At 38.0% G+C, this 23,862-nt stretch overlaps 1 protein-coding gene across 1 annotated transcript; it reads right to left on the bottom strand.

Moving 5' to 3' along the window:
- Positions 1 to 2,872: 2,872 nt before the first annotated feature.
- On the bottom strand, positions 2,873 to 23,662 carry LOC131978717 (sacsin-like). Its single transcript, XM_059342443.1, has 8 exons — positions 23,546 to 23,662; positions 18,280 to 18,325; positions 17,547 to 17,634; positions 17,288 to 17,399; positions 16,679 to 16,825; positions 15,139 to 16,570; positions 14,876 to 14,964; positions 2,873 to 14,775 (listed from the first exon to the last, which is right to left on the bottom strand). Exons 2-8 carry the CDS (start codon positions 18,306 to 18,308, stop codon positions 3,833 to 3,835), a joined length of 12,840 nt encoding a protein of 4,279 aa, XP_059198426.1. The 5' UTR covers positions 18,309 to 18,325; positions 23,546 to 23,662; the 3' UTR covers positions 2,873 to 3,832.
- Positions 23,663 to 23,862: the final 200 nt, after the last annotated feature.

Here is a 23,862-nt window from a genome sequence, read left to right as displayed (position 1 = left end):
ATATCCCCCACTGCAATATTAATGGCACTTGTGGGCACTTGGAAAAGATTTCTATGTATATAAATTCCATTTTATTCCAATAACAATGATAAAAATTATCAGAGAAATTCAACTTGTTTTAATTTTTTGAAGTTTTATGTCATTATAGCTGTATTATTCTGCACAAAATACATGTTTGAGTTGTTCCCACTTCAATTCTATAGAGCTGCAGGACTTAGATTTTCTGACATCACATACAATTGATTTTCAGCAGCCTAAACAATTGATTTTCAGTAGCCTTTCATACAACTCTCTGCTTTTTTATAACTTTATCATTTGCTTATGTCATGTCAGTCAAAATTAACTATACTTGTGAACGTTCAATAGTCATTCTATACAAAACTTATAGTCCTCATTTCATTGCTTGAGTCATTACATACAAAAATGTTGAACTTGTTGTGAAAATCTGTCAAGCAAATGTTATACATTTTTTAAAATCTTTAATTTTTTTACTGAAAATAATTGATCTCAGGTGAACCTCAGCTTTCACTGATCAGAAGGGCTGTGTGAAGCATTAGTTGATACCGATGATAAGCCACTTCTCTACAATCACTCAGAGCTGAATCCATAAACCCATAAACACTTTACAACATATATGAACCAAGCAGGACATAGAGTGGAGCATTTCTACAACACTGTGACACTGTACTGTCACAGCTCGACCCAAAGGGACTTTATGTTTGTTGTAATAAGGGTGTTTTTTAAATGGCTGTGTAAATAGCATATAGTGCTGTCTGAGCATTTTCAGGTAGCCTCACCAAGATCTGACTTTTTAGCATTGAAAAACATTTACAGAGTAAACTGTCATAATAAAACATGACAGAGCCATTTGACTTTCTTGTTCATAAACATGGTGTCAGGACTTTTCATCTTGATGACACTTTCATTGACATGAATACTTGCTTTTGAGGAATGAGCTATGACTCCATTTTGAGCAAGTGACACGCTTTAGCAGGTTTGTACCAATTGTTTTGAGGAATGCATTAACTGTTGTGCAAATGTTAATAGTGATGTGAGAAATGCACCAAAGTGACTGAGAAAAACTAAAAAGGAACTATCGTGCCACCTGTTGGTGTTTCTGGGTAAAATATATTTTTGTTTTGTTACTGTAATTTTGCTGTTTAGGGACCCCAGTATGCAGAAATGTTCAGATACAGTGGACAGTAAATTACACATTTTTACTGCATGAGTAGAACTGTGTGGTATCCTTTGCTTCCAGACTTTTTACCATTCTTTAAAAAAGAATAATTTCTTTTTTTTAAATGTTCAATTTAAAAGTTCAACTGAAAAAACAACAAGCAGAAAGTTCTATTAATTTTATATTCAAAAAAGTGTTTGTATTTTTTTCATTTGCATATATTTGTCTTTAATTAAACATTAATCAGACCATTAAGCAATTACAAATACTGTAAATATATATATATATATATATATATATATATATATATATATATATATACATATATATATATTATTGCAACTTCCATTTTATACTTAATATTTAGAATAAAAGTAATTTACTTTTTTGTGGCATTTGCAGGGGAAAAAACATATAAAATAATACAGTACATACTTTTCTGCTTAATAACATGTTTTAACTTTAACATGATGTGTATGAAGTGTTTGGCAACTTCTGCTTCCAGGCCTTTTTTTATGTTCATTTTTTTAAGTTTGACTGTAAAAAAAGAAGAAGAAAGTTGTCTTAACCCATAAGAACCCATGGTGACACCCGTGTAACAAACACTTTAAATCTTCTAGAATCTTCCATATTCAGCTTTATGCTTCACATTAACTCATTAAACCCCTAAATGACATTTGAATTGATACTCAACACCCTGGTGTGGTGGTCATGTGACAGTGACAAGAAGTAACTTCTCCAAAATATGGCTGTGACTGGAAACAGAAATGTGAAAAAGTAGCGAATTTCAAAAAGCTTATTTTTTGTTACGAGGCTAAGTTTAAACCCATTTAACAATTATAATCTGTTATTAGGGTCTCCTGTATTGCATTTAACTTGTTCTGACCATATTTCCGGAACAAATTAAAGTCACAATTTTGATAAATGTTATGGAGATGCAAACAAAAAGGCAAATTGGTGTTTCTGTAAGCAGAAAATGTGTCGGTTTTTTTAAATTTTAAAATAAGAAATATTATAAAAATAAATACCATTGTAACGTTTATGTCACATCATAAATCTTTGACATTTAAGGGTAGTATTTTTTTTAAAAAAACATTAGAAATGTGTTTCATGTGGTCCACTTGGTCTGTGGTATATCCCCCATAATTTTCCTAAAAGGATAAATGCGTCTGGGTTCTTATGGGTTAATTTTACATTCAAAAAAATGATGTATATATATATATATTTTTTTTTTTACATAGAATTCACTGTAATTTATTATTCAAGACCACTAAGCAACTGACTGTTCGCAAAACTCCTCCCTTGAACGGTCCTTGTACATTCCTACCTTCTCAACCGTTCCTAAGAGAAGGTCCGTCAAACTTTCACCTCTGAGCAACAAGGTGAAACGGTCTGACACCAGGTAGAGTTTAGAGGCAAGAGTCGCTATACCATATTTAACAGATGGTATATGAAAATTTGTCCCTTTGGCCTACAGATTTAATAGAATATTTTAATTATGGCAGAAATCTCTCCCATACAATAAGTGGGTTGCAACCCAAGTCAATTTAAATATATTGTATTTTGAAAATCTGTAAGAAAAATGGTCATCAAAATTCCCCAAACCTCTTTATATTTGCATTACATAAAGTCTTACAGTGGTTATATTGATCCTCAGTGAGAAGTTATAAATTATAACCAGAGCCACAACATTTCATTTTATTCATTTATTAGGGCAACGCACATTAACCGTTGTCTACATCTCTGTAAAAATATACCAGTGATAGCCAGCTGGCTAACTTTCAAATGCTACCCTTTGGAAAGATGTTTTGAAACCAGAAGAAACAAGTTTATATTTTCATAACAAAGTAATAAAGAGATTATCTGTCCTCAATGAGTAGCCATAAATGTTGACAACATTGCAAGAAAAATGTAATTTGTATTTTCATAACAATTCAGATGTGCTTTAAGCATTAACATAGGAAAAAAAAGTTAACATTTTTGTTACAAAGTAAGACAGAGATTATACTTGTCTTCGATTAGTTATACATGTTCACAACACTGCAAAAAGATTATATTTGCATTTTCATAACAATGTAATAATGAGATTATCTTGGTTCCCAATGAGTAGTTATAAACTACAACAAAAAAAGTTGACAGGCTTTTTCTTTGCAAAGGATTATCTTGGTTCTCAATGAGTAGTTGTAAATGTTTACCTTGCAAAAAACAACAACAACATACATTCACATTTTTCATAACAAAATAAGATAGAAATTAAATTGGCCCTCAATGAGTAGTTATAAATGTTTACATAGAAAAAAAGAGCACATCTTTTCATTTTCAATACAAATTGATAGAGATTATAATCATCCTCAGTGATTAGTTGTAAATGTTTTCAATGGAGAGAAAAAATAATAAAAAATATGTATTTTCATAACAAAGGAATGCAGCGAGCACATTGGTTTTCGATGAGTTGTGATACATTTTTACAACTCACAAAAGTCTTTGATGTTTACATTTTCAGCAGTTACTCAGAAACTAAACAATCTTTCTGAAGAATTTTCACAGTATTTTTCTATCCTGTTAAACAAAAAAAAAATCACTTTTGTTTATTTGTAATATTATCACAATATAGATGTGAAAGCATCTTGAACTGACCCTGTTAGTCTTAAATCCCTAGTTCACATATGCCTCTACTTTACTGAGAAGCTCAGATGCCTTGTCCAGCGCCAACATTTCATTCTCTGATTTGAAGCGATCGTTGGGAATATGGGGAAATGGATGGCAGTTTGGATATTGAGTTTTTTTGGCGTCCACTCCCAGTGTCTTCAGATTCCGCACAATTTCAGGCAGAACTCTCAGTTGGGGGTTGTAAAGGGAAACTTTTGAAGCAAGGGCTGAAATGGAGCAGTCTGTTGGATGCTGGCCATCCTTTTTATACTTTGCAGCTATGAGAGACTTTTCCACTGCTTGATGGATTTTGAACAGACACCACTCTGTGCTCGCCCCACTCATGTCTTTTTGAGCTGCGTTGAGATCACAGCGAGCTTGTCTACACCAGCGCAGGGCCTCCTCTTTGTCCGGCTTCGGGACATCATTATGGGTCCAAAAGTTGTAGGAGCCTCTAGAGAATCGCTCTCGACTATTTCTGTGATACCTGGCTTCCTGATCCCATTGCCGAAAGTGGTCGCTGAAATTAAAGTTTCCACTTGGGTAGGATGAGCCTCCACTATTGCCTTTGCCATGGCCTTTTCCTTTACTGAGCTCATCAATTTGATTCTTCAAGTATTTGAATGCCTCAGTGGCGAGAAGTGGGCAGTCAGGGTTTTTGTCAGGATGCCATCTAAGGTACAGTCGTTTGATGGCTTTATCTTTCTCCTCCTTAGGAAGAGTCCAGATCTCTGCTAAACATTTGTCTATTTCCTGTTTAGCTTCGTCAATAGAGGCTGGTGAGGATCTTGAAGATGAGGAACTTGTATTTGATGGTTGGGAAGAATGTGGCACAGCTCCTGATAGTGGCACTAGATCCGTGCAAGAAGATTCGGCAGATGTGCAAGTCCTCTCCTCGGGTTCTGTCTTCTTCTGTCGTTTAAACTGATACAGGTCAAGACAACTGACTTCAACTGGCTCATCTTCTCCGATATCTATCCTGTATCTCTGAGAATATAGTCCAGCCTGCCTAGGCAGTTCTTCAACAATAACTGCATAGATATACTTGTTGTTAGTGCTGTAGCCAACATATTCCCCCTCTTCAAAGTTATTGAGGATGTTCATGTCTAATGAATCATGCCATTCCTCAGGAATTTCTGTTCCAGGGGCCGGTGGATTGAGGAGGTTGCTCGCAGTCTCAGCACTGTCATGGATCCCATTCTCAGCCAGAGTTGTCAGAACATCTTGCAGGCTGTCACAAAGGAGAAGTTGTCCGAGGACAAGGAGGTGATCTAATGCCATTCTCATACCTAAAAGAGCATTAATCTCCTTTGCCAGTGTCATACAGATGCGATTAATCACCTTGGGAGCTATGTCGTTGTTGTGTTTCAAGTAAAAGATGCAAACTTGTTGCTCTCTTTTGACAAAAACGTTGGTTTCAATTGCAGTTTTGTGTAGTGGCTGTTTATTCACAAACAGCTTTGTTTTCAGACTTTCGCAGCAGACAATACGAATACTGCCAAAAGTCTTCTTGCACATGTCTGTAGCCTCTTCTTGTGTTATTTTTCCTTGAGACTGCTCCCTTATAAGACAAATTAGTCCATGTGTAAATGCTCCTGAAGACAGATGTTTCTCAAACCATCCACTAAACTCACAGTGTGGCTCAAGCTCACAAAACTGCATGTATGCTTCCTCCACTCTCTCCTCTGTGATTTGAGTCAGCATTTTAGGCCTAAATTTCTCAGGCAGCAATTGCAGTAACCGATGATGCTCATATCTGTCACTGCCTAAATGACATTCACTGAGTTTCTCAAGCAACAGGAACTTATTCTCCAGCGATTTTTCCAGCCTTTTGGTCTCACACGCTGTGTCGTTGTAGTAGAGTGTGTGTGAGGGGTATAATTTACCATCTACTGCAGGAAGATACAAAGTCTTTACATCATCAACAAGCGTCTGGTCTCCTGGAGTTTTGATTAACTTGAAAAACTGCTCAACAGCACGTTTCACAGTTATCTGTTGGTTTGGGTTTAGTTGCGGTTTTTCACAGGAATCCACATAGACTGCTTCAAGAACATTACAATACTGCACTGCAGTAGGTCGGTCCTTTACACCAATTTTCCTGAAGAAGTCTTCAAACATGACATCCTTTGAGGAAATGCTGTACAAATATGGCCTGAACTCACGGTGATGGGGGAGTGAAAAAGACGCATCATCAGGTCTCACAATTTCTTTGTCTTTTTCAACCAACACAACAGGAAGACCAGCCAATTGTTGGCCTTGAAACACATTTGCTTGAAGGTAGGCATAAGCACTTCGAAACACCTTAGCACGCGTTTCGATCAACTGGTCAGTTTTACAGGGCGACTGACAGATGTTGCTCATGTTACTGGTTACACAGAGTGTAGGTGGTTGTTCATGAGCTCCTGCATTTTTCATCATTTTCAGGAACATTGGTGACTTATGAACTGGTATGTCTATAATTGGCATTGATGACCAAATCAGTTCCTGATGCTTAGCATCGCCATCCATCAAAGATCCTCTGATTTTAACAGCAGTTTTCTCAGCAGCAAATGGTTGATGATAGTTGCACAGTTCTTTTTGAATTTTCACTGGAAACATGAACTTGATGTCAGCTATGCTCTCCAGCAACCTTTCCTCTTTGTTGCTGTAACACACTATATTCCAGGCTGCTTTGAAAATTAATGATGATTTCTGTTTCAACTCCTTTAGGTGGCCATTTTCTTTTGCTTCTGTTTCTAACTGCTGTGCAAATGTTATTATGTCATCTTTTGACACAATAGACTTCATTCCAAGGTCCCTGAGTAAGTCTTTTAGTTGTCTTAGTGTGTGTGGATTTTCTTCACACAACTCAGTCCAAAATCTCTGAGGCACAAATCTCTCTTGGGGCAACATCTTCCGATATAGCTCCACACTTTCATCAAAGTAGTACGATGCTGCCTCCAGACTGCCTTGAGAATTGCGAATCAATTTCACCGTCTTCATTGAGGAGATGATTGTGTCCTTTTCGTCAGAAGATTGGAATGGTAGTGACAGTAACAGTTTGAGGCAGTGAAGCATCTTGATTTCTGTGAATGTGTGTACAATGGGCAGAATGAACTTCATGAAATAGTCCATATCAGTCAGGGTTTTGATGTTCAGTGTTTCTGACAGACTGCAGTTCTCTGGATTGTTTTTGAGAAAAATGCTGTTACTGTTGGGCAGATTGAACAAGTCTGGAAATCTCTTTGAATAGATGCTGTGTAGGATAAATACTTCTCCAAGCCCATCAATCCTCACTCGGTTACCATGTACTGTTTCAAATAATGGCAAGGATTTGAGCTTTCTCTGGTATGCTTGTTTGTCTTTGGACTTTGATATTCCAGACTGCAGGAAAAACTGAAGCTCTTTCATCTCATCAATGGAAAGCTGGGAAAACTCTGAGCGGTTAATGTTGTAGACCTGGTCCAACACACAACTTTGATCATTCACATTCATAAGTTCTGAGTGTAGAAGTGAATGATCCTGCCGGCCTACATGTATCTCTGAGAAGAACCCATTGTTTAGCTTCAAAAAACCAAGTTTAAAGAGGATGCTTGATATATCTCGGTCTGTGGCAAACTGAATCACACTTGGCATGTCTTTCATCGCTTGCAGGAAGTGTTTGTTGTTCAACCTTGGACACACAACAGGTAAGATGCAGCATTCATTGAAGAGCTGCCTCACATCACTTAATGCCGGACTTTGTTCATCACCACCAGATGTTGCAGGTTTAATTTGACTTGTTAAGAACGCCCAAAGGGATTTCAGCCAGTTCATCATGTTCTCGTTTGGGACATGAAGACCACTGTGTGGATCAACTTCACAATTCTGAAGACGCTGCTGAATTAACGGCTTCAGATATTCTGCTGCACAGGGAAGTGTCAAGCTTTTGACAAGGTTTAAAGTTTCTAGAACTTTAATGTGTTCTCTGTTGGTCTTATGGTCTGCAAACTGGTCCTCGTAGCCAGAGAACAGACGGTCATATCTTGATATCAACTTGGGAGATTTGGAGTTAAACACTCTCAAAACGTTATCTCTTGTGAGAAGAAGTGGAAGCCCATTGAGTGAACTGGAGTTGGTCTTTTTCAAGTCGAAATCTCTTAAGCAGAAACTCAAGAGTGTTGAACATCTTGTTGCATCTTTGATCAGAGTGGCACTTATGGGCAGGGGTAAACCCTCATCTGTTTGGGTTGAGTCATTGAGTCTTTTCTCTCTTAGGAAAGTCCGCACAGTTGAAGGATTCACGTCGTTCAGTTCAATGCCAGCGGATTTGAAACTTTTCCAAACTTTTAGCATGGAAGGAGGAACCAATTTCATTCCAAGATCCTCCAAAATGGGATTAATCTCATCACTTATCCAGTGTAGCAGGTAAGCTGCCTGAGTTGTTTCAGTTTCTTTGACATCACACCAGTTCAAAGAGTGCGTCCTAAATTCATGGCCTCCAATTGTTTGTGTTGAACTCCTCAGAAATGGAATCACATTCAGGCCTCTTTCTTTGATTGATCTGTATACCTCATGTATCATTTCATGCCAATCCTGGCCAACATATTTAGACACAGTTGGCCAAAAACACAAGTAGTGTGACTCAATATGTGCAGGATCAACTTTCTTTTCTGCAGTGCTACAGCTGATGTAATGAAGGAGATCTGCATACAGTGGAGCAATGACATTTTGTTTCAAATATTCATTCCAGTTAGATTTTAGACCCTGTCCATCTTCTTTCCAAAGATTTCTCCTGGCAGAATCTACCTCAAAATTTGCATTGACATGCACTGGCAGTCCAGTTTTCCCTGGCAAAGGGAGGGAACAAAAAGCTTCTCCCTTAAAATCTATGGGGCTGGGTGGAGCCACATCTGAACTCTTCTTGATTTTTGAGCTCACCTGTGCTGCTATTGCTGCTTGGGGAAGTTTCTCCAATGGTGTTAGTTCATCATCACCATTGTTTTTGGAAGAGCCAAACTGCTCTGCAATGATCCATGTAGTTTGTCTTTTATCTGAGGTTGAAATCAAGGTAACATAGATGACCTCCTTAGGTGTTACTGGTGTGTCCGATTGCAGCGCAATTTGTTGAAGTTTGACAAAAGCATCTTTTGTTTCGCTGCATTTCTGCGGCAGGCTTCTTTCAACCACGAAGATGGTTTTGAGTTGTCCTGAATGCTCATTGATTTCGTGGACTTTTATTTTGCAGATGTTTTTCAGGAACAGAATTAGTCCTTCGGGATCTTTTGAAAGTTCAGAGCATAGTTCTTCCATGTCATGGTCAGTGACGCCCTGCTGTGATATTTTAGAGTTGTTTGCCATGGTACCCATCCTCAGAGGTAATCTGAACATGGTCCCGTCTTTAAGATGAAATTCGTCTGGAAGAAAGGATTTGTAGACGTCCATGTACATGTTCTTGAAAGTGTCAGGTAGTCTATAGCCAGTGCCAGCTGGTGGTTTGTCTGAATGACTTTCAATGTATTTTCGATTAGGATCAGAAATGCAGAGTAGCTCATCTCCAGTGAGGATGGAGGGGCAGTCAGTCAGATGGTAAACAGAGTTGAATCCTACTCCATACTTCCCTGTCTTCCCTGTAGAGTTGTGCTTTCCTCCTTCTCCTAACTGTTGAATTCCAGCCAGGTCAGCATCAGAAAACACTTTGTTGTTAAACACACACAGTGCTGGACCCTGCAATTGGTTCCATTTCTTCCCAAATGTTTTTTCTGTGCCATGCCGTCGTCTGTCCCAAACAAAGTGAATTTCTGTTGCCTCTGCATCGTCAGCATTTTGGATAAGCTCTTTAAGGATATCCTTCTTTGCTGGATAGGCTGAAATTATGTTTTTGATTCGAACAGTCAGGTCTTCATGCTGTTCAAACTCAAAAGCAAATGGTGAAATGTTCTCAATCTCATAGTTTTGCAGGGTATGATGCCTGGTGGTTTTGATTCCAAAGTGCTTAGCCATAACACGCGAGATATTCTCGTGACATAATGTGACACCTGGAGCAACTGGCATCCATGGGCTGTCATTGTAAAACATCTCGCTTGCAGGTTGTAAGACACCATCTTTGTTTGGTATCTTACAGTCAATTGTTTTCCCTTTATCTTCATGTATGGCTCTTAAAATTGTGAGGCAAATTGACAGGTCCTTCTTTGGTAGGGTCTTGTTACTATGTTGAGAGTGCATCTCCTTGAGAACAGTTAGAAACTGACTGGTTGTAAAACCTTTTTCAACACCTACACATTCCCAAAGCGTCCTGAAACCACTGAAGAGCGATGGAAGTAAATAGAGATAAGGTTTTGCTTCAAATTGCTCATTTTCAGCTACACGACTCACATTTGCAAATGTACTGCCGACAAGAATGAAGGGAAATGAATTTGCTGTTCGTGCAATGAATGTGGAGTCCCCACCATCAATGAGCCAATGATCCAGAAATCTATAGCATTCCAATGCTATTTTGGTGAGCATGGATCTGTCAATGGATTGAGATTTCTCACATGCTTCTTTAAGTTGCTGAATCACTTTCTCAGGCCCTGGACTGTCATGGACTCCCAGAATTTGCAGTACTGGATCGGTTTTATGTATTTCCAGATTGGTATGATCCAGAACATGTTGTGTCATGTTAACGAGTGGGGAGCATTTTTCACTAAATACATCTGTGGGCCTTCTAAGTATGACATTCCTTTCCATCTTTGTATCACCAGGGGAAAATGCTGGGAGAAGTTCAGTCATCCTCAGTGTTTCCCAGTGGAGAGAGTCTTTGTCATTCATATGATCCTTCAAAAGTTCAAGAAGGCAATTCAAATGCCCATATGCTTTCTCTTTGTCAGTGGTCCAGGTTTTGGGGATTGTGCTTGCCTTCTCTGTGATGTCTTCCAGTGAGAGATGATCATTTGCCATTCCAAGTTCCAACAAGCGATGAATCCTTTTGGGGGCGCAAAAGTCATTTTTGGTGCCGCCAAGCAAGCGTCCTTTCTCTGATTCAAAAAGACGGGCCACTTTCCCTGTCGGATTCACAAGTTTCCTGATATACTGGAGCTCTCCGCTTTTTGTGGGGATGCAAGGATAGCGGACCAGTAAACTGTTAATTTCTTTGATGTTAAGGTCAATAGCATGCAGCACGAGAGTATCTCTGCTCTCAGGGTCCATGGTACCAAGGTTGTTAAACACTGCTTCTTGGTAAAACTTGTCCCAGTTCCATGTTCTGTTCAGTAAAACCGTTTCAAGGCCCGACTGTTTGAAGCTATTTCTCAACCACAGTGGAAGAGGAATAACATGGTTGGGTGCTTTTATGTGTTTCTTGCACACCTGCACGGCAAGCATGAAGATGTCTTTATCCTCCTCAATGCTCTCGTGTAGAAATATGGCATTGTTCATTGAGCACCAATGTTCTCCATCACTGAAGAGCTTTGGGCCAGTGGACTGGTGAGCAATGATGGAGTACAATGCATCAACCAAAGGCTTGAAGATTTCACTCACTTTCTCTCGATCAGGCCAAACAGTGTGATAACAGTATTTTTCCAGTTGCTTGTTTTCAGACATTTCCTTAAGTGCCAAAAGTGCAGTGATGTATGCCTTCACTACAGGATCCTGTAGAAGGGCTTTGTTCCAGTCATGTTTGACCCCACTCTCCCACAGACCTTTTCGGTTGCTCGTCACAGCAAATGTTCCATTTACATTGACTGGAAGACCTGTGTGAATGGAAAGAGGAAGGAAGCAAAATGCCTGTCCAACAAGATCTGTTTGTAATGAGGCCAGCTTTCCAGTATCTGGATGTTTTTGCAAAGGCACAGCAATCCCCCCAACGGGCAAAGAGAACTTGGCTTGCTTGTTTTCTTGAAGGGCCATTTGCAAAGACTGATGTGTCCCAAAGCAGTTGTACAGGAGCCAGGACTGGACTTCAGTTACACCCGATTGCTGACTTGTTATTTGGACAATGTTGACTGTGCAGGAATCAATTACCTCTTTGCACTTTTTATCAAGTTTCATCAATGATTTCTCAGCTTGGTGCTGCTTTGACACGGTTTCATCAGGAATCCTGTTTGTATTCACTGTGGTTTTGGAGACAGTGAAGACAGTTTCTATTTGGTCATCTCTTGGTGGAGTTGATGCTTCGTTTGAGATACTTTGTAGAGACAATGTGTTGATGTTTTTCAAAAACAGCAGGTGAGTTTGTGAATTGTTGGTGAAGTGCTGTTGAAAAGAGATGATATTGTGTTTGTGATACACCTTTGAACTTATTTCTGACTCAACAGCCTCTTCTTCAGTTCGGAAAGGCAGTTTGATCAAAGTGCCTGGATAAGGTTCAGGAGGACTTTGTCTGCTTAAATTACAATCAAAAATGCGTTCGTATGGTCCAAACTGACCAGGAAACCAACGAAAAAGTCCCTGCTGAGCGAGATCCAGCTTGATTCCAGGATTTGTTTTATGTTTGATGTGCTTCTTGAGGTGAGTTACATTTGGATCAAGTATGAGAAGACTGTTGCCACTGAGGATGGAAGGAACATCTGTCACATGGTACACAGTGTTGAATCCAAGTCCAAACTTTCCTATTTTTTCCACCTTGTTTTCCTTTGAGGCAGCTCCAACTCTGACAATATTTTTCCAATCCTCAGGTGTGAACTGCTCATTATTAAATGCCCACAGGCAAGGTCCTTGGCAAAGGGTCATGTCAGGGTCAATGAGACTATCAGGGGCGTCTTTGTGCACTCTGAAATCTACCAAGAATTTACAGGCTTCTGCCCCAGCATCCTCTGCATTTTGAATGAGCTCCTTGAAGATGTCACTTTCTTCATCATACTCTTTAAGAATGTTTTTAATCCTTGTTGTTATCGGTTCAGATTGTCCACACTGTTCAATTCCCACAAACTCCGGATGGAGAATGTGGGTGCTGAGAAATTGGATATTAAACCATTCAGCAGCTGCTCTTGGGATTTCCTCATGTACAACATGAATTTCTTCCTGGTTGTGCTTCAGCTCTTTCAACCCATTCTTGCTCACATCGCAGAAGACTGCCGTTGACAGTGGTTTAAGGGTATGTTGGTCACCCTCTATGAGGACTGGCACTGGGATGTCATCCTGAACCGTCTTCTTCTCTTTCCACAGCCAGTTCAGAATTTCAATTGACACTTTTACCTCAGAGGATGTTGCAAATGGCAGTTGTCTTCCTTCAATGGTTTGCTTGATGGAATGAAGAATACCAATAACTTCTTCATCTGAAAGCAATGTTCTTAGGCCAAACTCCTGGAGCAACTTGTTGTATGCCAGAAATTCCTTTGGGACCTTCCCAATGTAGGCACTCAGATCAAGATTACATGGGTAGTCTAGGACCAGATCCTGTGGCGATACAAAGTGGTTGTGGCTCCACAGCCAGGATTTGTCCTTTTTCATCATTGTTGAAAATTCTGAGATGTGGTCTTGCATGTGTTTGTAAATGCTGTGCAACTTTCTCTTGAAATCCACATTTGTGTCAGGGTCAAACATTTTCTGTGCTTTTGATTTCAACACTGTCAAATTCTCTGTAACTTTTTCAGGTGGGGGTAGGCGTTGAAGACCAAGTTGGCTGCTAACTCTGTTACTGAAACTTCCCACCAGAGGCATTGCATGCCCAACAATGTCCTCGTACATAGAATGTCTTATTTCATCTGGACAGAAGAAACAACTTGTCTGAGATTTGTCGTTGCAGTGTTTACTGCCAGGTTTAGCACATGGGACCCATCTTAGCATTTTGAGGCGATGAAGCTGCTCATGAGAGAACTTCGAGAGCAGATCATTAGTATCCAACATCTTCAAGAGCACCTTAGCTCTTTTGAGAGCCTCAGCTTGAGAGCTGACATGTTTACTGTCAATCAGTGTTGCGGCATGCAACAAGTGCTCAGGTGACACGTCTACTTCTTTATTGAGCAATCCAAGCTCTGTTAGGCTTTGAAGCATTTGTGACGTGTGAGTGTACAATGGTGGGGGAAAGAAATCTGACTCAAAAATTACTTTAAAGGTTGCAATTCTTGGGTCAAAAAAGTCTGAGGCTTTTTTCAGCTTTCCATTCATTTCAATGAAGCTCAAGTCCTTGCATCTGCGCCTCAATGTCTGATTTTGAGAGAGAAGGATCTCGCCATTCTGTAAAATCCAAGTCATGATTTTCCCAGTGTCTTCTTTTCTGCATGCTCCCTTCTCAATACAGTCAATGAGGAGATTGGCTGCTTGTGCAGTATCCATGATATTAACTTTGAGCAGCTGTAACAGTCTGCGATCAGCCTCATTTGCACACTGCACAACCGAATCGGGCATGGGGAAGTCTGTTGGTACTTTTAGACCAGAAATTAGAAGCACAGCCTGTTTTGATTGAACTGCAACACTTGATCCTTTCATGGTTTGAAACAGAGGCAACTTTGAGAGTAAATCTTTCTCAGTGACTGAAAGAGAATCCAGGCGAGAAAGATAATCTTTCAGTTCTTCTCGTGCTTTGTGAGAGGCAGTTTTGAGTTCTCTGATGACATCCTGAGAATCTAAATTCACCAAAACTTTCATGACACTCCTGGGAGATGGGCACAGCACATAAGAGTCAAGATCTTCATGTTTAAGCCACTCGTTTCCTGTCACCACTGTGCCACCAACTTTGTTCACCAACTGAGCTATTTGTGTTGGCAAGTTCATTTGCTTGCTTTTCTGAAAAATGAGGGTTGTTTTCTGCTCTAGTCTTGCTAGTGATACATGCTGACTGGCGGACAGGGGACTGACTGGTATTAATGGCATTCTACTGAAATTACTTAACTCTTTGAAGTGAGTGTTGAGAAATTTCCAGAATTCTTGGAGCCAGCCTAAAGGTGGATGTTGACTGCTGCTGATGTTCCAGGTAACAAGCCCTGTCCTCGTCTGCTTCCAGTCCTGTGGCAGATACTTCTTTGTATATTCAGCCACCTGGTTTGCGTCAATGTTGATGACCTTGAATGAATCTGAAAAACAGATTTTGTTTTAAATATACATAAATATTTATGGCGTGTCAGAAATGCAAAACAACCTTTAAATCACTTTTCTTTAAGATTATTTTCCTACTTTCTCTTGCCAGTTCTTTCAGGTGGGTACTGCAGGTTCGACTGAGATCATCTGGGATGAAGAGGTGTTTGCAGCATGGTAGCAAGACTCTGCACAAAGAATACGTTTGTTTGCATATAATCTTAGTGTACAGTGAGTTAACGGATACAGACTTTTCAATCAAAGCAGAAATAAAAATGATAGTAATTGTCAAATAATATACTGAAGCAATATATTTCATATAGACTGTAAAAGAGAATAAAGACAAAAATCTTAAAACCCACCTTGGAAATTCATTGCTGTCGATTAAAGCAGTGTCCTCCTCTCGGTCTGTGAAAGATCTGAAAGAGCCGTCATTGAGTGGAAGCAGTTGAAGGCCCTTGAGTTCTCTGTATTTTCCATCACTCAAAACATACTCCAAAAGCCAGAGTTTGTCATCTTTAGAGATGGTGTGCATGTTCATCCTGCGAAGAATGTCCCTTAGGAATGTTGGGGTGACGTGCTTAAGGGTGCTGGGCTGTGGATAAGCCTCATTTATAGCTTTTGCGACACTGCCTGATAAAGTGACAAGATTTTCTCCACAGGAGACCAAAGTCCTTTCAATGGCAGCCAAAATGTCAGAGCTTGTTGGACCATTACAGGGGAACACAGCTTCTGATGGAGTGATGAACTGTCTCTCATTTTTGGCAAGGGAGAGGACAGCCACATTCTGTTTGAATAAGTGATCAAGAACATCCAGAGCAACGGCATACCATTTTTCTCGGTGCTTTATCTGGCTGATATCTGGCCACAGATTGTACACGTAGGAGACAGGCAGAACAGATGCTTGAGCAAGCTTGATAGCATCTTGAATGATCATGAGGTATGCTTGTGGAAGCACTTCCTTCATCAGCAACTCGTTCCACACAGCATGTTCGTCATGTTTCTGGTCCTCCTCTTGCCACTTGATGTGTCTTCTGTTGTCTGTGAGGCCAAAGCACGCATTGACATAAACTGGGAGTCCTGTCTTGTTGGATTCATTGTTTGGGAGTGGGAGGAAGCAGCTCAGTCTACTCTCTCTACTGTCTCTCTTCTCCCCACAAGGGAATGCCAAGTCAACTTGAGGGAAAAAACTCAACTTTTTTGCAAGTGAATCAAGCTCATCTACATTGCCTTCTTTCATGGTACATGTTGTCAAAAGCCACGTTGTTTCTTTGTGGTCTTCTGAGTTGAGGCTTATCACTTTGAACCTTGTTGAACTCTCAGTGATTGACTCGTCTTCGGACTCCAGAACAACATTTGATGGGACGGAGGATTTCACTTCAAGTCTGCTGTTTACAGTGCCATGTATGTCGATATGTATCAAGGACACGGAGATCACATTTTTCAGGAACAGAAGGCTTAAGTCAGCATCTGCAATGAAGCTGTCAAAAAGCTCAACCACCTTGTTGGAGTCATATAGATTATCTGAGATATCTGATGCCTCTTTGCGCAAGGGGAACCTGAAAACTGTCCCATCGAATTGTTGATTCTCCTTGATGACTTTTGACCATTCTTGTCCACTTAGAAGTGAAACTATATCATGAAAAGGTTGGAATTGATCATGTATAGTCATGAGATCTTCTTGATCGTCTGCATCATCCAAAGACCACTGAAAACCTCCCTCTCTGACCCCAAATATTTTTTCTTGGGGGTCCAGAAACCCGAGGTGCTTTGAACTGAATATACTTGGTAAATCTGTGAATAGAGTAAAACAGAAATGGTCCCATTAACTCACTATACACGTAAAACAAAAACTTAAACTGAGACTCTTAGGTTTATGGGTTTATCTTTATGTAGTTTTACCTGTTATGTGATAAACAGAGTTGAAGCCGATTCCAAACCTCCCAACTTTGTTTGGATCATTGCGTTTGACACTCCTCCCTGCCGTCTGAATTCCTTCCCAGTCTTCTTGAGTGAACGCTGCGTTGTTGTAGGCGTAGAGAGCAGGACCTTTGCGAAAAAACAGACGAAAAATACTTCAGAAGGTGCTCATGACTTTTTAAAAAAAAAAAATACACTTCTACTCTTACAATCTAGCCAACCACACTTGACTATGGGAGGAGCCCACATGAAACAAGCAGAACATACAAACTTTAAAAATGTTTGAGGCAGGTGCGAAAAAACTAAAATAAAAATTATTTCAAAAATAGAAATGTTAATAGTTTATTTTTATCAATTAACTAAGTGCAAAGTGAGTGAACAGAAGAAAAACCTTAATCAAATCAATATTTGGTATGACCACCCTTTGCCTTCAAACCAGCATCAATTCTTCTAGGCATTTTTTCACACCTGCCTAAGATTTTTTTCACCGTACTGTATATTATATTATACATTTGTATTTTGGAAAAATACATCACAAGTAGTGTTGATAACCACCTCAGAGCATGGCTATTGTCTGAACACCCTGCATACCTTGGTATTGTCCCAGTTCATCAGTCCAAAGGCTCTCAGTCCCATAGCTTCTCTCATCATGGATGAAAACCACTTTTGTGGCTTGAGCATCATCTGCATTTTGAATCAGCTCCTGTGGGGAAAAATAAAACAGTACACAGAGCTTAACAGATTGAAAGCTGCAGGGCGGGGAGATCCACTGATATAAAGAATGCTACGTATGAGTTACAAAATATGAAATGTTTTATAACATAATTATCATAACCAGTATTGAACCAACCTTCAAAATTTGTCCACCATCTGGATATCGACGTAGAATATCTTTCAGGTAGTCAATGAAGGGCGGTGCTGTTGCCCCGAAGGACTTTCTGAAAAAAAAAAAAAAAAAGGAGAAGGATTAAATTCTGGTTATATCAACACAGGGTGTGTCCTTCTCAAATAGTTGTGCTATAAGAGCTCCAGCCCACACCTATGTATGAATATTATTTTTGGTCATAGAGGTTAAGTGCTGTACTTGAAATTAAGTTATGAACGTTGCGTCCTTGTTGGCCATTTAAACTAATTCATTATGTTCACATGTATATTTTATTTGACTTTATCCTCTTGTACACAAAGAATGATGCTCTCAGCACTAACTTTTGTTAGCTTAAAAAACAGGACAGGTATGGATATGAATTTTAAATCTCATAGCATTCAGTGGAAAGTGGTACAAATAGATTAAATAATGTATGGAATTTAAACAGGTAGTTGCTTCAAGTGAAACTTAAAATCTCCTGTATAGGGCCTTCTAACTGGTTATGAAATTGTCATGTATTGTTTTATGCATGATCAGTCATGCAAATAACAGGGGTTAAAGCAAGATTATTGAGCCTGAAAAGTTGTCCAAAAAGAAAATTTGTATTGTAAGTATTGAATTGAGTGGTGTGTTCACTTGTGTGTAAATAAGGATGGGTAAATGCAGAGGTTGAATTTCCCCATTGTGTGATAAAAAAAAGTAATTAATCTCAACTCACCGATTTTTTTTCTTTGTCTTTGAACTCATCCTTCCTGACGTGGATGCTGAAAGAGAGTCAGAATACAGTGCATTAAAGAACAAACGTCTCTTTTCATCCTCATGTGATATTAAAAGAGACCTGCACCTGCTGCCACATAGTTGATTTAAATGTGGTAACCCTCCTGCACACACTTTAGTTTTCTACAGTTTACACTTAGTTATTTTTTTCCTTTGAGTTTTGTTTAGCTAAGACCTCGTGGACATTACATATGCAGCCCATTAAATAGTTGTTTTTTTTTCAGTTTTGTTGGCGGTTCATTAGTCATTATTTAATCCATTTCTTAACAGTCTCACGTTAGTTTTTTGAGTTACCAGTCATGAAGGTGTCGCTGCTGAGCGGACATCTTGGCAGGCTGGAGGACAAATCGCGCCCCCTGCTGCTGAGCCTTTAAATACAGGAAGTAGAACGTACCAAGTGTAGTGAAGGAGGGGGGTTTACTGTGTTTTAAGTTTTTGTTAATAGCTGAAATATTAACACTAATAGCCTAAATGTATTGTCCAGGTTTGTTTTACTTCATTTTTGATTTTTTTAATCAACAATTAAATATGTCTTTGTTCCACAATTAGGTCAGATTTTTGATGTATAACCTATAATCCAGCCTGCCACCAGGGGCCGATCCAGGTGTTTTGGCCTCACTCATTAGCACTCAGCATATAAATACTTTGGGCTATGTTTTATGAGCTTGTTGGGTGTCAGTTCATACTAACTGATGTTTTTGATTTATGTGGGCTCATAACAACTCCCTATTTAAGATGCCTTCTCATTTTACAAAAGACATTTGATTGTTTAGCACCAAAACGTCACCAAAGCTGCACTCTTTGGGTTAAAAAAAAACCCTGAATTCCTATAATTTAAAATATAGAATATCAATTTGAAGTGCATTTCAGAACATACACACTCACAAATATATAAGGGAAGACTGCACTCTCTCTCTCTCCCTCTCTCTCTCTCTCTCTCTCTCTCTCTCTATATATATATATATATATATATATGAAGGAGGTTGACTGTAGGTATTTAAAGTTTTTGTTAATACCTGAAATATTAACAGTATTAGCCTAAATTCATTTTTGTTTTAGTTGTAGTTTAGTTTGTAATGTCTGTATTTGTTTAACCCCCTTTTTATGAAATGTCTTATCACTTAATTGGCTCATATTGTAGATTTATAATATATACTGCAGAATGCCATTTTAGGCCTGATATACCAAACAAATAAATGAAATAATAAAAAGCATAAAAAGAAGCAATGATAGGCCTAGCCTGGGACTTGAATATGATAGCCTATAATAGTTATTTTGTTTAAACACTAAAATTGCTTAGCACCAACACGTTGCAAAATATATACAGTATGTCTTGCAAGTTAAACAGTGTGCTGAAGTCTTATCTGCATTTTTGATCAACACCTCTTCTATCATAGGTGACCACAACGGAAAAATCTTGTATTTCAAATAAATATTGTATTACAATAAAATGAAAGAAGAAGAGTTTACATCAAAACACCCTGCTAAAAAACTGTTGGAAAGATTTATGCTAAATATCAGCTCCAAATGTGCTATTTGTAATTCAGATAAAGAAACTATATTTCATTTGTTCTTCCAATGTTTACAGATACTGTACAGATTAATGTAATTGAAGTCATATTATATTTTGTGTTTTATGGAATGAATAGCATCACCACTTATATTATTCAACTTGTGATAATTGTTGGTAAATTCCACATCCACAATCAAAATGTTCAAACTTTTTATTGAACTCAAGCAATATAGCACTTTACTCATAAATTTGAAGAACAAAAAAGCTACTAAGACTTGCATGTTAAAGGATGAGCATTTAATCAAACTTTAGTTCAAATTAAAAAAACTTGAGGCACGTGGACTCTCAACTCATCTGGCTTGTTAAATCCTACTTTCTATGCTTTATGTATGACAAATGTAATTGTGGTTTATCTCTTGAAAATAAAAAGTACCAAAACCCACATGACACAGATACAGGGAGTCATCGGTTCTTATTATACATCCGGGGTTCTAAACATGGATATATATGCATATGTATATATTTTTTTTAAAACACTTTCAGACAATTTTGACCTTTGGACCTTGGGTCTGTAATAAAGTTGATGATTTCCCAGTGGCCACTGGAGGTATTGCAGCAAAAAATCCCCCTGCAGCCCAGCCCTTAATATAAAACATTTTCCACAACAATAGTAAAAGAGACAAAATGTCTGAAAAACTGTTCATGGTTCTGATAATACAACTGTCTAACCGTCTCTGCTACTTTAATTTCATTTTTGCAATAAATCTAACCCTGCTTTAGCAACACCATAATCATAAGTAGGATAAAATACACAAGTAGCCTAAATTGTTACAGAAGTGGTAAAATAAAAAATAAAAAAAGTACAGCAAGAAATTGTCCTATGTAATATAATAATTGCATATATATTTATTTATATTCATACTATAAATAAAGCCTAAAAGCCTAACTGCAGTAACTACATTTTTGGTCAAAATTGAGTTAAAACTAAAAATGAACTCCTTGATGTCTGTTTTATCTTGTGACACAGTTTTATATTTCAATTTTGCTTTAATTCAGATAAATAATGATATAAAACTAACAAAATTCAACTCCAAACCGCACTAACTTCATTTACCGCTTATAACAAAATCAGTTTTAAAACGTTTATTCACTAAAAAAAAAAAGCTGAAGGAAGACAACAACATTATAGTTACTGCACTCTGTTTTTGCATTAGTATTAGATCATTTTACAGCAATGCAAAACCAAAGTGCAGTAACTACATTTTCGGAGTCAAAGGTCAAATAAATCATCATGATTTTTGAGCATAAAAATAACATCATCATATATGTAGAAATAAGTGTCATATCACTTATCAACCTATAACCCATTTGGCTGTCTAGTTAAAAAAATGTAAAAACTTTAAAGCAGTTTTTCTCAGTTTTACCCTTTGTGTAGTTACTGCAGTTAGACTTTGTAGGGCAGTATTGCCTCCACCTGTTGGAACTCTATTATATTTTATATATAATTATTATTATTGACCTCTCTATGTTTGTTTGTCCATATCAAAACTAAGGATGTGGTTCAGACATTTATAATTAGGACCCAGAACACAGGTTGTAAAAATGATTTATAGTCTTTTATCACACAACTAAATTAAAAAGTTTTCTGATAAGTTAGTTCATTTTAGTACAATTTAAACACAGAGCAAGAAGCCTGAAGGTCTGTGATACATCAATACTTTTATTGATCTAGGTATATTAAGCAAAGTATCAGATAACTTTTGCTGAGTCACACTGCAGCATTGTAGAAAAACCTGTCAACCGCTGGTTTCCTTAACCATTACAGTGTTTCCGCCTACAATTTTTGTGGTTAGAAACTGCTCTAGTGTTCATAGTGTTGCCTAGTTTTATGGATCACCTGACCATGAAGGTGGCTTTTTTTTCCCTCCAGCCTGGCATACAGGGGCAGGTGTGCAATAGTTAAATCAGAACAAAACTTTACTGCATCATTTTCTCAAACTTAACTGAAACAATCCACATCAAATTCTTTAACCCTGAGCTTTTTCAATGCTTTAATTTATTGTTTTTTTTTACACATTTAATTTGAAGTGCTTTTCAAAACATACACACTCACACATATGAAAAGGAAGACCACACTGAAAAAACAACTGAATTCCTATAATGTAAAATATAGAATAAAAAATAAATATATATATAATATGAATAAAATGAAGGAGGGGGGTTGACAGTAGGTATTAAACGTTTTTGTTAATAACTGAAATATTAACAGCAATAGCCTACATTTATTTTCCAGGTTTGTTTTAGTTGTAGTTTAGCTTGTAATGTCTGTATTTGTTTAACCCCCTTTTTAAAATGTCTTATCAACAATTAAATATGGCTTTGCTCCCTAATTAGCTCATATTATAGATTTATAATAGCTACTGCAGACCGCCACCAGGGGGCGATCCAATTAAAAATAGAATATTTTATTATATATTATATACAAAATAACAAATAAAATGAAATAATAAAAAAGTTTATTTTTTACACATTTAATTTGAAGTGCTTTTCAAAACATACACACTCACACATAAAAATGAAGACTGCACTCTTTGGGCTGAAAAACAACTGAATTCCTATAATTTAAAATATAGGAGAAAAAAAATATATAATATGAACAAAATGAAGGAGGGGGGTTGACAGTAGGTATTTAACGTTTTTGTTAATAAATGAAATATTAACAGCAATAGCCTACATTTATTTTCGAGGTTTTTTGGTTGTAGTTTAGTTTGTAATGTCTGTCTTTGTTTCACTCCCTTTTAAAATGTCTAATCAACAATTAAATATGCCCCCCCCCCCCCCCCCCCCCCCCCAATTAGCTCATATTATAGATTTATAATATATGCAGACTGTCATTATAGGCCTAATATCACAAACAAATCAAATTAAATAATAAAAAGCATAAAAAGAAGCAATGATAAGCCTAGGCTGGGACTTGAATATGATAGGAATATAATAGTTATTTTCTTTAAACACTAAAATTGCAAGTGATGACAAACTTTGCATTCTTGCATCATTATTCATACATTGCATCAGTAAACTTGTTAAGGATCCCTGACAGGGTGCTACAGACCCCGCTTAGAAAATCACTGGTCTAACCCATAAACTGTATAAAATAATCTCTAATCTGAGCAGGAAATAGTATTATGGCAGCATCAGTGTTTGATGAAAGTTTCCTGCTCCCTCACTGCTATGTGAAGCCTAACGCTGAAGCAGGAAATGGACCAATAAATGAATGCAGAAATAAACGTGCAAATGAATAAATACATAGGCTTATGTAACATAGTTAATCAGGTAATTAGTGATTCCACTTGCCATCTTTAAATAACCACGGGTATTGAACGCAGCACCCCTGGGGCCGCTGCATTCGGACCTTGTGGGGTAATGAGGGATGCAGCTGTTTTTATGTTATCAGTTATCGGAATAAATGGCTGGATGCCAACCAGATGTCCTGGTCTCAACTAAATAACACAACGCAGAGAGAGTACAGAGCCGCTACACTTACATGAAGAAATACATAAATACATTATGAAGAAACAACAACAAAAGACAAATAAAAGTAGCATCAAATGATTTTTGATTTTCCATTATGACATTATTTGGTTCATTGGCTCAGATGCTAATAATAAGTAGTTTAATCAAACAGTGGGCCTACCTCAGTCATTGTGGTGAAGAGTCATATCAGTGCTGCTGTTCACCGGCTCGTCAAAGACACTGATGTTAATCCGTCCGCTGTTTATAAAGGATGATGATGCCCAACCCAACAACACGTCGTTTCCAGGCAAACACTCATGTGTCTTTCGTTTCTCAACTAAGTGAATTGGCATTTTGGAGACAAACGAAACTTTAGAAGGCAGCAACTAGAGAGCGACTCAGTGAGGGAGGCGCCGTTTCTTCTTCAATCCTCGAGGAAACGAAACTAATGTGAGCTCAGAGGAAGAGACTGTATCTGTTGTTGAAGCAGGTCGTAAC

The sequence above is a fragment of the Centropristis striata genome, chromosome 10 (assembly GCF_030273125.1).
Source record: "Centropristis striata isolate RG_2023a ecotype Rhode Island chromosome 10, C.striata_1.0, whole genome shotgun sequence".
In the NCBI taxonomy this organism is placed as follows: Eukaryota; Metazoa; Chordata; class Actinopteri; order Perciformes; family Serranidae; genus Centropristis; species Centropristis striata.
Note: the sequence above shows the minus strand (reverse complement) of the source record. Positions and strands in the feature narration are given on the sequence as shown.

Coding starts and splice junctions, on each gene's coding strand:
- LOC131978717 (XM_059342443.1), bottom strand. CDS start 18,308: ATGAGTTCAAAGACAAAGAAAAAAAATCG. Junction 17,635..18,279: donor AAGACAAAGAAAAAAAATCG/GTGAGTTGAGAT, acceptor TTTTTTTTTCAG/AAAGTCCTTCGGGGCAACAG. Junction 14,776..14,875: donor GAAAGAACTGGCAAGAGAAA/GTAGGAAAATAA, acceptor TCTGTTTTTCAG/ATTCATTCAAGGTCATCAAC.